Raw genomic sequence first — 17,508 nt, forward strand, 5'->3', positions numbered from 1 at the left:
AGAGATAAATCAGGACACACATAGAGATAAATCAGGACACACATTGAGATAAATCAGGACACACATGAGATAAATCAGGACACACATGAGATAAATTAGGACACACATGAGATAAATCAGGACACACATGAGATAAATCAGGACACACATGAGATAAATCAGGACACACTTGAGATAAATCAGGACACACATTGAGATAAATCAGGACACACATGAGATAAATCAGGACACACATGAGATAAATCAGGACACACATGAGATAAATTAGGACACACCTGAGATAAATCAGGACACACATGAGATAAATCAGGACACACATGAGATAAATTAGGACACACCTGAGATAAATCAGGAAACACATGAGATAATTCAGGACACACATTGGTATAAATTAGGACACACCTGAGATAAATCAGGACACACATTGAGATAAATCAGGACACACCTGAGATAAATCAGGACACACATTGAGATAAATCAGGACACACATTGAGATAAATCAGGACACACATTGAGATAAATCAGGACACACATGAGATAAATCAGGACACACATGAGATAAATCAGGACACACATGAGATAATTCAGGACACACATGAGATAAATCAGGACACACATTGAGACCATTCAGGACACACATTGAGATAAATCAGGACACACATTGAGATAAATCAGGACACACAATGAGATAAATCAGGACACACCTGAGATAAATCAGGACATACATTGAGATAATTCAGGACACACATGAGATAAATCAGGATACACATGAGATAAATCAGGATACACATGAGATAAATCAGGACACACATGAGATAAATCAGGACACACATTGAGATAAATCAGGATACACATGAGATAAATCAGGACACACATGAGATAAATCAGGACACACATGAGATAAATCAGGACACACATGAGATAAATCAGGACACACATGAGATAAATCAGGACACACATGAGATAAATCAGGACACACATGAGATAAATTAGAACACACATGAGATAAATCAGGACACACATTGAGATAAATCAGGACACACATGAGATAAATCAGGACACACATGAGATAAATCAGGACACACATTTAGATAAATCAGGACACACATTGCGATAAATCAGGACACACATGAGATAAATCCGGACACACATGAGATAAATCAGGACACACATGAGATAAATCAGGACACACATGAGATAAATCAGGACACACATTGTTAAAATTTGTTAAGATAAATCAGAACACGATGGGTAAAATAAAAAATAAACTTTAATTTTTTTCATGTGAGATGTAAGTCTATGTCGCGACAAGACGTAAAAAATTAACTTTTTAAAAAAAAAACATGCAATACATACATTAAAAAAGAACGTTAAAGCTCGTTGCAAGTTTTTACAGTTATATTTAACCTAAGTAAACATTTTTTGAGCAATGGTGTAGTTGTCGAAAAGATGATGAACACAAAAGCGCATCTGTTGAGTGCTTCCAAAACGTGCAACATTAGGATGTTATGAGCAAAGATGAGTTGTAAACAGCAGATAAACTGTCTTTAGCCAAGATGAAATACAAAGACCAGAAGACATATTCCAATTTGGTTCATTTTTTTTGTTGTAATTTTTGTTTTTCGAACAATTTTCTTCACGACACTGATTGGTTAAACGTCGAATGTTTAATTAAACGATGGTAATTGATTGATGACCTGTAGCTTTAACGGTGAACAGTTCGTAAACACGACGGTCTAATGATCTTAGATACAGTACGAAACTTACTTAAACGTAGCTCCATCACACTATTCTTGATGTTTTAACCTTTGCAGATTTACATAATTATTTTATTTTTAAATATCCGATGCTTTTATATATTTATTAATTTTTTTTATGATGTAGCGACAAATATACCATGTTTTATGTTGATACCGTGAGCGTAAGACAGAATATTGCGATACTTTAAAGCCGAGGCGTAGAGCCACTGTCCCCTGACCAGCGGTTTGTGATGACGTCAGCCACTGTCCCCTGCCCAGCGGTTTGTGATGACGTGGCCGAGTGCTAGAGTTCGGGGATGGTCTGTGTGCTGTGTTTTGAGCTGGCATGTGAGGACATGAAAGTCACCTGGGCCTGCAACAAGCGACGTTGTTTCTGCAACAACAACAACAAAAACAGCTTACACACAAGTTATATTTCAAAAAAAATAATTTAAGATGTGCACGTGATGTTTAAAACGTAGTTCCAAAATAATGCCTTAGGGGGTGATCCATTAGTGACGTCATGCTATTTTGACGATTTTTTCTCTCCTCCCCATCGTCACACATTGTTATAATAAGATAGACCTCTACCCCTAATATGTTACACATTGTCATAATAAGATAGACCTCCGCCCCTAATATGTTACACATTGTCATAATAAGATAGACCTCTACCCCTAATATGTTACACATTGTTATAATAAGATAGACCTCTACACCTAATGTTACGCATTGTTATAATAAGATAGACCTCTACCCCTAATATGTTACACATTGTCATAATAAGCTAGACCTCTACCCCTAATATGTTACACATTGTTATAATAAGATAGACCTTTACCCCTAATATGTTACACATTGTTATAATAAGATAGACCTCTACCCCTAATATGTTACACATTGTTATATTAAGATAGACCTTTACCCCTAATATGTTACACATTGTTATAATAAGAGAGACCTCTACCCCTAATATGTTACACATTGTTATAATAAGATAGACCTTTACCCCTAATATGTTACACATTGTCATAATAAGATAGACCTCTACCCCTAATATGTTACACATTGTCATAATAAGATAGACCTCTACCCCTAATATGTTACACATTGTTATAATAAGATAGACCTTTACCCCTAATATGTTACACATTGTTATAATAAGATAGACCTCTACCCCTAATATGTTACACATTGTTATATTAAGATAGACCTTTACCCCTAATATGTTACACATTGTCATAATAAGATAGACCTCTACCCCTAATATGTTACACATTGTTATGACAAGATAGACCTCTACCCCTAATATGTTACACATTGTTATAATAAGATAGACCTCTATACCCCTAATACGTTACACATTGTTATAATAAAATAGACCTCTACCCCTAATATGTTACACATTGTCATAATAAGATAGACCTCTACCCCTAATATGTTACACATTGTCATAATAAGATAGACCTCTACCCCTAAAACGTCATACCCAGAGGCGTAGCGACCCTACCCGGCGCCCGGGGACAAACTTTTCGATTTGCACCCCCCCCCCCTCAAACTTTCGATTTGCACCCACCCCCCTCGAGATTTCGATTTGCACCCCCCCTCAAACTTTCGATTTTCACCCCCCTCAACCTTTCAATTTATTTTTCCAACCCATTTTGGCGCCCCCTAAGGTCGGCGCCCGGGGACATATGTCCGTCCCCCCGCCCCCCCCCCCCCCTCGCTACGCTACTGGTCATACCTCATCCTACACCCCGCTCTGAAAATCGCAGTTATTTTGTTTTTAAAACATATCGGCCTTTCTCTAAAAAATTCGTTTATCACATTCATTTTCTAATACTTTTTACAAAAACCAAGCTCTGAACACGCGAAATAACGGCTAAATTTAGGTAAATGACAACATAAAAAAATTAATACAAATTAACAAATAATGAAGCTACTTCGAGTGGGAGCTTTTTTAAAAAAAAGCAGGCAGTATAATAAAGTATCGTACCGATTTTTCCACCTATCAGTTTCGCTATTAGACTGTTATCAGAATTAAGGAACAAAAAATGCTGGGGTTTGGACTAGGGCTATAGAAACCAGAGCTTGATACCGGTATCGATACTTGTATTCGAAATTTTAAAAAATCGCATTCGTCCTACCCATTTTTAAACAACTATCCAAAATAATAGTTTGTTTTCTCTCCCCGCCTTCCCACTCCCCGGGGGGGGGGGGGGGGGGGGGAGGGGGGGTGGTGGAAACTCCCACCTTTTTCTCCTGAATTCGCTTGTCACGCAACACTGCATTCTTGGCCGTGTCCAAAATGAAGCCGTCACGGTCGAAATTCTTGACCACATCCTCTTCCACCTTCTCCAGCCGCCTCTGCTGCCGACTCTTGTTGAAGTCGTTCTTGTTGGTCAGGAACTGGACGCGGCGCATGTTGGCGTTCATGTGTCTGCAAGGGAGGTAATGTCAGTTACAGTTTGTGAACCGAAAAAGGGAGGTAACTTTGATTAAGGGAAAAAATAATTAGTTACCAAAGGGAGGTAATGTCAGTTACAGTTTGCGAACCAAAAAAGGGAGGGAACTTTGATTAAGGGAAAAATTAGTTAAAGAAAGAGGTAATGGCAGTTACAGTTTGCGAACAAAACAGGGAGGTAACTTTGATTAAGGAAAAAAAAAATTAGTTACCAAAGGGAGGTAATGTCAGTTACAGTTTGTAAATAAAAAAGGGAGGTAAAATTGATTAAGGAAATATTTTATAAACAAATGGGAGGTAATGTCAGTTACAGTTTGTTAAGAAAAGCTAGTAAAAATGGAGTGAAGTTTTGTCTCGAGAATATAGTTAACAAATGAAGCTACTACTATATACAATTTAAAAAACCAGAGCATTAGATATTTTCTTTATTAGCTGGTGATACAAATATATTTATACATGAGACAGGGACCTTTATTGATTGGAAAAATTAAATTGGCATCGACGGATTGCTAGTATAATATGACTTTTGCAGCATCAGTAAGGTAATAAAAAATATCGGCTGCTCGTTATTAATATAAGTGGGTCCTGTTTAGCAGGTAATAACGAGAATTTAATATAACTACAGTGTTGAAGTAATGAATAGCTTTACTGAGAGTCTCCAGTTAAACAAAGTCACTTATGCAGAGAATGATGTTGCACAAGATAATAAATAATTTCAACTCAGAATTAAACCTCATTGTTAAAAAAAGAATTAAAAACGATGTTATGTTTAAGTGGTGATTCAAAACTAATAAAGTCATCCGAAATCAAGGGGGATGATCGCGATATTAATATGAGGTACACTAAAAACTGTCTTACTCTCGAGTGATCTCCCCTAGTGTCAATCGCTTGGGACCTTTCTGGTCTACGGGGGAAGACAACATCTGAAATAAATCAGAAAGTAAGCAGAGTTAGTGGCCTTGCATGGTAATTTAACGGGGAAGTGGACACTGATAAAAGTATTTATTTTCTATATAAATTCTATTTCGAACAGCAACTCTGTTAGTGTGAGTGGGGGGGGGGGTGACCGGGTTCCGTGACAATGTAAGGCGAGATAGGAAACATCACCGTATTGCTCGCAAGCTGAATGCCTTTCTCTTCATAGCGCACCCCTCAACACCAACTCTACGGAGTCGGCCAACATAACGCCCCCAGGTACAATCACTGAGGTTTTTAGAATCATACATTACGTAAGATAGAGTCAACAAAAAACCGTTGTGTTTGCTGTGGCGTCACTGTGCGGGTGCTGGGGGAGGGTCGGGACCGCAGGAGGGGGGGGGCTGAAATAATGCTACGTTTAAATTTTGATTTGTACAGCTAATTTTAATATATATGTATATCGCGATATGTATACCGCTATTTCAGAACAAGCAGACTGTTCCAACTACTCTTTATAATAAAAACGAGCCGGCCCGCGGCATAACATACGCCGCTATTTAGTTGTTGTTTTTTCTACTTTTCAGTAATTCATAATTTGTGAATTCGACAGTACCAACGCTGCCACTGAAAATATTTCTTTAAAACACAATAAGTAGCTCGTTAAGGACCATACTTCCCCCTTCCTTCCCCCCCTTCCCCCCCTACGTTTAAAATCGTTTTAAACTAAATTATCTGCCCCAATAGTCGTCACATAACCCGGCTCTGCTTGTAAACATTTAGAGTGAACACAGCTCACTAAGACCATGTAGGGGTGGGGAGGTAGGGAGCGCGTTTACAGCTTGTTTTCTAGCGTCTCCCAGAAGAGAATTATATATATATATATATGTTTATAAGAGGGTTTGAACCTTTGGTTTATCCCTCATATTTTTATATTAAGCAATAGATTAAGGTGAGATTAAATCTTTTTGTGTAATAATGTGAGAGATTATGCATCAAAATCTTTTGCTAATTTGCCTTGGTAGATTTAGAAAAAAAGATCTAAAAAAATATTTGAAAATGGAATTACATTAGTCGGAATCTAGGGACGTTTGGTCGTTTTTTGTTTTTTACTTCCTGAGCAAGACAGTACAAGTCACCTGCACCTAGTTAATCTACTGCGTGTGTGATTTGCTACACGGGTCAACCCGATTACCTTGATGTGCTACACGGGTCAATCCGATTACCCTGATGTGCTAGTCAACCCGATTACCTTGATGTGCTACACGGGTCAACCCGATTACCTTGATGTGCTACACGGGTCAACCCGATTACCTTGATGTGCTACACGGGTCAACCCGATTACCTTGATGTGCTAGTCAACCCGATTACCTTGATGTGCTACACGGGTCAACCCGATTACCCTGATGTGCTAGTCAACCCGATTACCTTGAGGTGCTAGTCAACCCGATTACCTTGATGTGCTACACGGGTCAACCCGATTACCTTGATGTGCTACACGGGTCAACCCGATTACCTTGATGTGCTACACGGGTCAACCCGATTACCTTGATGTGCTAGTCAACCCGATTACCTTGATGTGCTACACGGGTCAACCCGATTACCCTGATGTGCTAGTCAACCCGATTACCTTGAGGTGCTAGTCAACCCGATTACCTTGATGTGCTACACGGGTCAACCCGATTACCTTGATGTGCTACACGGATCAACCCGATTACCTTGAGGTGCTCGTCCCGGCTCTGGCGTGGGGTCATGACCTCGGGTACACTGGTGCTGCTCCTCCCCTCAGCCCCGCCTATGCTGTCCCTCCCCTCCCAGCTTCTGTCGACCGTGACCTTGGTGGAGGTGGAGAGTTGCCCTGTGGAGGGCTTGGAACTCTGCAACTGGTGACAAAATGGTGGGTGATTTTTTTTTTTACTTGTAAATGATAGCAAGTGGGATTTGTGTGGTTGAGAGGTAAAGCGCTCGATTGCTAGCCCGACGGTCGGGGGTTGATGTCGGTCTGGACTTGACACTGCGGGACGTCCCAGAGTTCACCCAGCTCCGTTAGGTACCCGACTCGCGTTAGGGAAAGTAAAGGCACCTGGGCGCAGCGCTGACTATACAATCCCTTCAATGCCGAGGTCAAGAAACATGTGAACTCTACATCGTTTGTCCAACGGATCGTAAGATGTGTCAGGAGATATCGCTGTTTTTACTTGTTAGCCAGCTATGCTGTGTTATTATTTTCATTTTCAACTTTGAGGGATAAAAAAACTTAGATAAAGTAGTAGATCAAATCAGCTGATGATACACGATTGTGTTTTTTTAAATTTTCAACAACTGCCCTGATAAGTTATATTTTTCATATTAGATGTGCGCGAATGAGTTGTATTTATACACCTTCAAGATTTAAAATGACCCCTGCACCCCATTTGATTTATGTTCAAATCCAAGCGCCATATCAGACATTCACTGTTACTCTTGGCGTCTTCGAAAGTCCTAGTCATGGTTATACTGACCCCCAACGATCTAGTCAAGATGTGTACTGACCCCCGACGTACTAGTCTTATATATACTGACCCCAACACCCCAGCCATGTTGTCACCTGACCCCCAACACCCCAGCCATGTTGTCTACTGACCCCCAACACCCCAGCCATGTTGTCTACTGACCCCAACACCCCAGCCATGTTGTCTACTGACCCCCAACTTACAATCCATGTTGTCTACTGACCCCAACACCCCAGCCATGTTGTCTACTGACCCCAACACCCCAGCCATGTTGTCTACTGACCCCAACACCCCAGCCATGTTGTCTACTGACCCCAACACCCCAGCCATGTTGTCTACTGACCCCCACACCCCAGCCATGTTGTCTACTGACCCCCAACACCCCAGCCATCTTGTCTACTGACCCCAACACCCAGTCATGTTGTCTACTGACCCCAACACCCCAGCCATGTTGTCTACTGACCCCAACACCCAGTCATGTTGTCTACTGACCCCCAACACCCCAGCCATGTTGTCTACTGACCCCCACACCCCAGCCTTCTTGTCTACTGACCCCCACACCCCAGCCATGTTGTCTACTGACCCCCTTTGATCTACTTAAACCTAATGACGACTCTCGCGCTCTCCTCGTGTCATCGATTGGCCTGTGTGTGACCAGATCGATGGCTACGTGAGGACATGGGGGGGGGGGGGGAGGGGGGGATGGTTTCAGCAGTAGACCAGGGACACATTTGGTTGCTGTCTCTAGCTGTATTCGTTTGATCATATCACAGCTCTACAATCAATATCATTACCATCATAATCATATCGAAGCTGCACAATCAAGATCATTTGACAGAAGGACCAACAGGAGCATGTGCTACCTTCAAGATCACTAACATGTTTCCTCAAGCTTTGAATCAGTGTTTAAACTTTTTTGAACGGCTGCTTCGAACCTCGAACAAGTGCCTATTCCTCGAGATTAGAAACAGCGTTTTAACTTTTTAGAACGGCTGCTTCGAGTCTCGAACAATAGAATATTCCTCAAGATTCGTGACAGTGCTTTAACTTTTTAGTACGGCTACTTCAAACCTCGAACAATAGCCTATTCCTCGAGTTTCGAACCAATGTTTTAAATTTTTAGAACGGCTGCTTTGTACCTCGAACAATAGCCAATTCCTCGAGTTTCGAACCCGTGCTTTGAATTTTTAGAACGGCTGCTTCAAGTCTCGAACAACAGCTTTGTTAAGCAACATTGGCCTCTACATACCGTAAACTCAATCTGTTCAACGTGCTTGATCTTACGGGGCTTGGGAATGAGCGTCAGCTTCTGTAGACCCCACCGGAGCGGCACTCGTGGCATCAGCACGAAGCGAGCTGAGGCGAGGGTCTCCTCCTTGGTCCCTAGGGTGAAGCCTAACTTGCTGCATGTGGGGGGGGGGGGAGAGAAGATAGGTTGCGTTTTTTTGTTTTTACTTATGAGGAGAAATTACTAAATAAATCAGAAAAAATAATGATTAAAATGTGTATTTGGGTTGAGAGAGTATAGCTAGTGAAGAGGAGAAGGGACAAACTTCAGAAACAGATAGAAACAAATATGGGCATGAATAATAAGGCTGGTAAGTAGGTCATCAACCAGTTTCTACGGCTCAATAAAACCTGCATGAGCCATAGAACTGGTTGGTGACCTACTTACCAGCCCTATTATTCTCACAACGTTTTGATCGTGATTATTTTTTTATTTGAGGGATTTAGTATGAAGGTTGTATAACCGGTGAAATGGAATAAGAGGAATACTGACGGTGTCCTGTCAGAGGTGTAGGGACACATTTATATATAGTTATTCAAATAGAGAAAAAGCCCCCCCCCCCCCACTCGCCCCCTCCCCCAATTTGAAAAGCTTCGGGGCGGATATTGCAATGTTCTAAACTGCAGCAGTTTATATTTTGGTTTCGCACCGTTGCTGTAGAAAAAAAATAAAATCAGCTTGCAAAGTCAAGTAGCAGGATAATTTTTCTAAATTTTGAATAAGTAACGCAGCTCAGAATGAGCTTGTGATTGTTTTCAACCTTGTTTAACGCCCACAAGGGCCGGCGCCGCCTCCCCTCCCCTTTTTTTTTCTAGCTACACCTCTGTGACTTGTGGGTATATTCGTTTCCAAAGCAAGAAGCAGTGAACGGCGAAATCTAACAGTTAGGACAGTTGACCCCCCCCTTAACAACCCCACCCAGAGGCGTAGCGAGGGGGGGGGGGGGCGGGGGACATATGTCCCTGGACGCCGACCTTGTGGGGGGGGGGCGCCAAAATGGATTTGAAAAACAAATTGAAAGTTTGAGGGGGGGGGGGGTGTGCAAATCAAAAGTTCGAGGGGGGTGCAAATCGAAAGCTTGAGGGAAGGGTGCAAATCGAAAGTTCGAAGGGGGGTGCAAATCGAAAGTTTGTCCCCGGGCGCCGGGAAGGGTCGCTACGCCTCTGCCCCCACCACCTACGCTATTGAACAGGGTTTAAACGTATACACTCTACATTACCCTATACAACCTTCTAGACTGACAAAGATTTGGAAATAAGAAGAAACCTTTTCAAGTAGTCGATGTCGCCCGGGAGCTCCCACTTGGGTGCCGGTTGATCTTGCGGCACCTCTTTATCGTCCGCGCGTCGTGAGCAGACAAAGCCGCGCTGGACCTGGATGAAGCCGTTGTAGTCGGGGTAGACAAGCTTGGCCTTGCTCTTCCTCTTCTTGCTCATCGACTCTTTCTGCCAGAGTTCGAACAGCGACATTTTCTTTTTGTTTTTTTTCTACAGCCGAATCTCGCAAACTTTTTTAAACCTGCGGGACATTTTTAACTTATGAAATAGTACGTGTGTATGTGTGTGTGTGAGTGTGTGAGTTTGTGTGTTTGTGTGTGAGTGAGTGTGTGAGTTTGTGTGTGTGTGTGTGAGTGAATATGTGTGTGTGTGAGTGTGTGTGTGTGTGAGTGTGTGACTTTGTGTGTGTGTGAGTGTGTGTGTGTGTGAAATTGTGTATGTGTGTGAGTAAGTGAGTGTGTGTGAGTTTGTGTGTGTGTGTGTGTGTTGTGGGGATTTTTAAGATATTTGTGACAATATACTACGTATTTAATGGGGAAGGGGGTGTTAGAATATATGTGATAGAATGCTACGTGTTGGAAGGGGGGAGGGGGGTATAACACTATGTAACACTATGCTAGATAGCAGATAAGGGAGCAGTGCTCAACAATGTCTTCTGAAAAAAAAATTAAAACTCGTTAGTTTACTGAAAATGTGAGTGTGTGTCTATCGGATGAAAGGGGGGGGGGGGGTACTTAAATGGCGAATCTTTACACGCCTTTTTAGGAGAGTGCCTTTGGATTTGTTTTAACACAGTGTGACCGTAGATAGGTTGGTCTTTTATGGAACCCTGTTCTAATATCAAGAAAAAAAACAGTGTTTATTCCAGACTTTTTCTCCGGGGGGGGGGAAGTGAGGGGCACTTGGTATTTTCGAAGGGGGGGGGGGGGCGGACACTGAAAAAATTACATATTTTCTATATAAATCCCCCTTCCCCTGGAAACAAACAACATACAGACTAAGATAACGAACTATTTATATAAGCAGGAAGACACTTTATTATTCTTGTATGTAAAAGTACATCGTACACACTCTACTTAATTCTAAACTGAACTACATGTTTGGGGCAGTTGACCCAGTGGGTAGTGGTTGCTTTAAAACAGACTCCTTTTATCACTATAACAGTGGGGTCGGCGTGGTCGAGTCGGTAAAGCTAAACCGAAAAGCCTCGAGTTCGAACCCTCGGGCAGATGAGGCTCGTTAGCTGGGGACAGCCACTCTTCTAGGAGAGACAATTCCAAAATTAAACAACTGCTGCCTTGTAGTTTGTTCTTGGTTGGACAAAGGCTATGGAAGCAAATCCAAAAAGAAATGCAGGATGAAAGCGGAGTCAATGGCCTCAATGGCGCATAACCAATTGACCCGTATCCTTAATTGTGTTGGAGGGGGATCCCTTCCAACACTAAAATTAAGAACGAAGAAGAAGAAGACTACAACAGTCTCACATTCCTAACGATATCTACCACTATCTCCTTACCACAACATAGCCACTCCACGCTTGTTTATTTTATTTTACAAGCTTATACTTCATTCGCATGTTTGTCCTACTACTCAGATCGTCTCTGGCTAGTATGCTAATCCGCATATCTTTAGGATTATCAAAGCTAATTTTTTAATGAATATTCAATTACTCATATTTTAATGCGAATGATGTAATCGATTTCTTGTCGTCTCCACCCGAGCATACAGAGTGGTGATAACAAGCGGCGGAATTTGGCGGGTATCGATCCGAATATTGCCCGGCGCGAGTACGTTTGACAGTGCTAGAAATCTGGTCAGAAATTCTGTCAGATATTCCGTCCAAATATCTGTCTGTGTTTGTAAGAGTGAATTATGGTGTGAAATTCAGTCACAGATTCTGTCTAAATATCTGTCTGTGTTAGTAAGAGTGAATTCTGGTGTTAAATTCAGTCAGATATACCGTCTAAATATCTGTCTGTGTTTGTAAGAGTGAATTATGGTGTGAAATTCAGTCACAGATTCTGTCTAAATATCTGTCTGTGTTAGTAAGAGTGAATTCTGGTGTTAAATTCAGTCAGATATACCGTCTAAATATCTGTCTGTGTTTGTAAGAGTGAATTATGGTGAGAAATTCAGTCACAGAATCTACCTAAATATCTGTCTGTATTAGTATGTGTGAATTATCGTGTGAAATTTAGTCACAGAATCTAAATATCTGCCTGTGTTAGTAAGAGTGAATTCTGGCGTACAGTCACAGATTCTATCTAAATACCTGTCGGGGCTAGCTGTTGTTGAATCTTGGCAGAAATTCAGTCAGATATTTTGTCTAAATGTCTAGTTCTACATTCTACTCTACATTTATTTGCAGGAAAAGCCATTATGTCTGCCTACACTACACTAAAACTCATGAAAACAGCTTTGGTGTATCTTGAATTTCATAATAAACCGCCGAAAGGAGAGCAGTGTTTCTTCCAGACTTTTTTCTCCATGTGGGGGGATGGGGGAGGGGGGTTGGCACTTGAAATTTTCGGGAGTGGGGTGGGGGGCGGACAGTGCTAAAAGTATATATTTTCTGTATAAATTCCATTTCGTTCGGGGGGGGGGGGGGGGGGGGGAGGCGGTAGAATTTTTTAGGGGGGGGGGGATAGATGGCTGGAAGAAACTGAAGAAGAGTAGAAAAATCAATTAGCCTTATGGTCCATAGGGCAGGTGGTCGTAATACTTTTCCTAACTTAAGTCGGGTACCCATAAGGGCTGGGTGGACTCTGGGACCGAAATCGAACCTTTGGGGTTAGTGGTAGTGCACTATGCCGCTCTGATATACCCCCATTTGAATATTAGTCCGAACTTTAGTTAGGGTAAGGTCAATGATCATGGTCACAGTCAGGGTCAGAGTTAGGGTAAGGTCAATGGTCATGGTCAGACTCAGGGTCAGAGTTAGGGTAAGGTCAATGGTCATGGTCAGGGTCAGGGTCAGAGTTAGGGTAAGGCCAATGGTCATGGTCACAGTCAGGGTCAGAGTTAGGGTAAGGTCAATGGTCATGGTCACAGTCAGGGTCAGAGTTAGGGTAAGGTCAATGGTCATTATCACAGTCAGGGTCAGAGTTAGGGTAAGGTCAATGGTCATTATCACAGTCAGGGTCAGAGTTAGGGTAAGGTCAATGGTCATTATCACAGTCAGGGTCAGAGTTAGGGTAAGGTCAATGGTCATTATCACAGTCAGGGTCAGAGTTAGGGTAAGGTCAATGGTCATTATCACAGTCAGGGTCAGAGTTAGGGTAAGGTCAATGGTCATTATCACAGTCAGGGTCAGAGTTAGGGTAAGGTCAATGGTCATTATCACAGTCAGGGTTAGGGTAAGGTCAATGGTCATTATCACAGTCAGGGTTAGGGTAAGGTCAATGGTCATTATCACAGTCAGGGTTAGGGTAAGGTCAATGGTCATTATCACAGTCAGGGTCAGAGTTAGGGTAAAGTCAATGGTCATTATCACAGTCAGTGCGAGATATAGGGTAAGGTCAATGGTCATGGTCACAGTCAGGGTCAGAGTTAGGGTAAGGTCAATGGTCATGGTCACAGTCAGGGTCAGAGTTAGGGTAAGGTCAATGGTCATGGTCACAGTCAGGGTCAGAGTTAGGGTAAGGTCAATGGTCATTATCACAGTCAGGGTCAGAGTTAGGGTAAGGTCAATGGTCATTATCACAGTCAGGGTCAGAGTTAGGGTAAGGTCAATGGTCATTATCACAGTCAGGGTCAGAGTTAGGGTAAGGTCAATGGTCATTATCACAGTCAGGGTCAGAGTTAGGGTAAGGTCAATGGTCATTATCACAGTCAGGGTCAGAGTTAGGGTAAGGTCAATGGTCATTATCACAGTCAGGGTCAGAGTTAGGGTAAGGTCAATGGTCATTATCACAGTCAGGGTTAGGGTAAGGTCAATGGTCATTATCACAGTCAGGGTTAGGGTAAGGTCAATGGTCATTATCACAGTCAGGGTTAGGGTAAGGTCAATGGTCATTATCACAGTCAGGGTCAGAGTTAGGGTAAGGTCAATGGTCATTATCACAGTCAGTGCGAGATATAGGGTAAGGTCAATGGTCATGGTCACAGTCAGGGTCAGAGTTAGGGTAAGGTCAATGGTCATGGTCACAGTCAGGGTCAGAGTTAGGGTAAGGTCAATGGTCATGGTCACAGTCAGGGTCAGAGTTAGGGTAAGGTCAATGGTCATTATCACAGTCAGGGTCAGAGTTAGGGTAAGGTCAATGGTCATTATCACAGTCGGGGTCAGAGTTAGGGTAAGGTCAATGGTCATGGTCAGACTCAGGGTCAGAGTTAAGGTAAGGTCAATGGTCATGGTCAGACTCAGGGTCAGAGTTAGGGTAAGGTCAATGGTCATGGTCACAGTCAGGGTCAGAGTTAGGGTAAGGTCAATGGTCATGGTCACAGTCAGGGTCAGAGTTAGGGTAAGGTCAATGGTCATGGTCACAGTCAGGGTCAGAGTTAGGGTAAGGTCAATGGTCATGGTTAGACTCAGGGTCAGAGTTAGGGTAAGGTCAATGGTCATGGTCACAGTCAGGGTCAGAGTTAGGGTTAGATCCATGGTCATGGTCATGGTCAGGGTCAGAGTTAGGGTAAGGTCAATGGTCATTATCACAGTCAGGGTCAGAGTTAGGGTAAGGTCAATGGTCATGGTCAGACTCAGGGTCAGAGTTAAGGTAAGGTCAATGGTCATGGTCAGACTCAGGGTCAGAGTTAGGGTAAGGTCAATGGTCATGGTCACAGTCAGGGTCAGAGTTAGGGTAAGGTCAATGGTCATGGTCACAGTCAGGGTGAGAGTTAGGGTAAGGTCAATGGTCATGGTCATGGTCACAGTCAGGGTCAGAGTTAGGGTAAGGTCAATGGTCATGGTTAGACTCAGGGTCAGAGTTAGGGTAAGGTCAATGGTCATGGTCACAGTCAGGGTCAGAGTTAGGGTTAGGTCCATGGTCATGGTCATGGTCAGGGTCAGAGTTAGGGTAAGGTCAATGGTCATTATCACAGTCAGGGTCAGAGTTAGGGTAAGGTCAATGGTCATGGTCAGACTCAGCGACAAGGTTAGGGTTAGTGTCGTAAAAATTGGTTCGGGTTAGCTTAAAGACCCTGGCGAAGGAATAGTATAGAAAAGTCCCTGAGGTTATTGTTTATTGTTTGCATTGTGCTGAAACTGGGACTTAATGATTTATTGACTTTGAACTAAGTCATCAGCGTAATCAATGGGCAGCCGGGGTGGCGTGACCTTGACATTTCTGCTCAACTAAGACCGTGGGTCGGGCATTCCCCTTCCCCTGGTCAATAACCCCCTCCCATCAGCACCCCCCCCCCCCCACACACACACACATAACTCCACACAAATGTTTTACTTTTGTAGATTGTCCCGCCAGTCACTAAAAAATATATGTCGATTACCTTCTTCAGACTGTCCCTAAACGTAACACTAATATTAAACGCAGTTGCGTAGCGTGGGGGGGGGGGGGGGGTGCGGACCGCACCGGGTGACACCATTTAGGGGGGGGGGGGTGACACCAAGGCAAAAAATAACAAAATATATTGAGAAAAATGATAATTCCACTTAATTAAGTAATTAATTTGAGTGTTAAATAGTCTTTTAAGAGGTGCAAATCGAAAGTTTAAAGGGGGGGGGGGGTGCAAATCGTAAGTCTGAGGAGGTGGGGGTGCAAATCGAAAATGGAAAGTTTGTTGCCCCGGGAAGGGTCGCTACGCCTCTGGGGGGGGGGGGGGGTGACACCATTAAATGCCGCACCGGGTGACACCCGACCTCGCTACGCCACTGATTAAACGTAACCATAATCAATAGGTAATATTAGGGCTCGGATTAGGTTCAGGGTTATAGTTAGGAAGTGTGCCGGAGGGATTACTCTGATTCTACGCTGGTTTGATTCTACTGAATGCCTCGCAAAGGGGGGGGGGGGACGATTTATTCGTCACTGACAACTCATATCCACTAACGTGTATAATAAATACCCTTGAGAGGTGGGTAATTATCATAAGGGAGGGGGTGGGTGAGAAGTAAAGACCTGGGGGGGGGGGGGGGATAACGACCTGTGGGTAATTAGCTGGGGGGGGGGGGAGGGGTTAATGACCGGGAAAGGGTAATGACTAAGACCCGCCCTAAATTAAGAATGAGAAGTAAAAATTGATCTAAATATATTTTTAAATGTACAGTTTTAATTTACAACCGAATGACTTATTGAAAGAGTTTTGCCATTGAAATGACTTAACTATTCATTTACTAGATCTAGATTTTAGATCTATATGAATATTACAATTATTCGTTTCCATGCTTATTTTATTTAACAGAAATGTGTAAAGAAATCAACCAAATAAAATATCATAGAACCAAAATCGAACAGCACCTTGATCAAATACTTTGATGTTTGAAGTAATGTATCTTAATTTTTCAATCACTAAACTTATCCCGTCCTAGAGTTTTGTTGTTATATTATCAACACCGATGACATCTTGGTTGTTCACCCTAAATGACAGGAAGTGATGTTGACATCATGTCAAAGTTTTGTGAACCTTTTTTTACGAGAATACTTTTTAAGTAAAAACAGAGTAATCTTTTCTTGAGCATATCATCAGAAGAGAAGTTGTAGACCGATGTTTATCTAGGATAGGAAACAAATAGGCATCGTTAAACATAATTCTTTTGAAAAGAAATTTTATCCGATGTAAATATAATGATCCGTTCTTTTTCTGAAATATGAAGAAACGACTAGATACGTTCCTAAACTTGTTTTTGAGCCAGATATTAGAAATATTGAGAATACCCTCGAGCTTTTATAGAGCTTTAGCAAAACTTTGAAATTCTAAGGCTAATATGCTCATTGGTTGAAATTAAAGAACGCTTTATAGGTTATCTGAGATACGGAATGAGATTAAGAATAAATTAATGTTATTTTGTAAAGTATGGACACAGGAGTGTGGGTCTAGTGTACTTGTTGGGAAAAAGTACCCTTTCGAAATGACGGTCCATGGGGCAGGTGAAGTAGAGTACATCCCCATTTGTTTTCCCTAAGCTGAGTCAGCGGACCGAGAGTTGGGTGGGCCAAGTGACGTTTTGTGGACAGCCCAGGATTCGAACTCAAAACTTTCGGGTTAGTAGTCTTATGCTCTATCATCCTACTACGCTGTTCTCGGTGTACTTGTGAGCCTATATGTAAAGATGTATTGTACTGTGGTCTTATGAGACGGCGTTACCTAAGCGGTGGAGCGCTAGGCTGCTCACCCGAAAGTCTCGAGTTTGAATCCGGGTCCAAGTCAGTAGGAGTCCACC

General features: G+C 42.5%; 2 protein-coding genes across 4 annotated transcripts in view; one reads left to right on the forward strand and one right to left on the reverse strand.

The window, feature by feature from the left end:
* LOC131936330 (glutamine synthetase) overlaps positions 1-17,508 on the forward strand; it is a 50,900-nt gene that overhangs the window by 10,806 nt on the left and 22,586 nt on the right. The gene's annotated exons all lie outside the window — the stretch shown is intronic.
* Positions 1,291-16,712, reverse strand: LOC131936332 (uncharacterized). Its single transcript, XM_059293263.1, has 7 exons — positions 16,586-16,712; positions 10,165-10,416; positions 8,860-9,013; positions 6,837-7,001; positions 5,062-5,126; positions 3,993-4,179; positions 1,291-2,133 (listed from the first exon to the last, which is right to left on the reverse strand). Exons 2-7 carry the CDS (start codon positions 10,365-10,367, stop codon positions 2,044-2,046), a joined length of 864 nt encoding a protein of 287 aa, XP_059149246.1. The 5' UTR covers positions 10,368-10,416; positions 16,586-16,712; the 3' UTR covers positions 1,291-2,043.

The sequence above is a fragment of the Physella acuta genome, unplaced genomic scaffold (genome assembly GCF_028476545.2).
Source record: "Physella acuta isolate Inbredline_101_S28 unplaced genomic scaffold, ASM2847654v3 ptg000175l, whole genome shotgun sequence".
NCBI lineage: Eukaryota > Metazoa > Mollusca > Gastropoda > Physidae > Physella > Physella acuta.

Bases quoted from the DNA above. Each gene is read 5' to 3' on its own strand.
- LOC131936332 (XM_059293263.1), bottom strand. From the start codon at position 10,367: ATGTCGCTGTTCGAACTCTGGCAGAAAGAGTCGATGAGCAAGAAGAGG. The intron at 9,014-10,164 runs GTTTCTTCTTAT...CCCCACATGCAG, and splicing joins GACATCGACTACTTGAAAAG to CAAGTTAGGCTTCACCCTAG. The intron at 2,134-3,992 runs GTGGGAGTTTCC...TTGTTGTTGCAG, and splicing joins AGCGAATTCAGGAGAAAAAG to AAACAACGTCGCTTGTTGCA.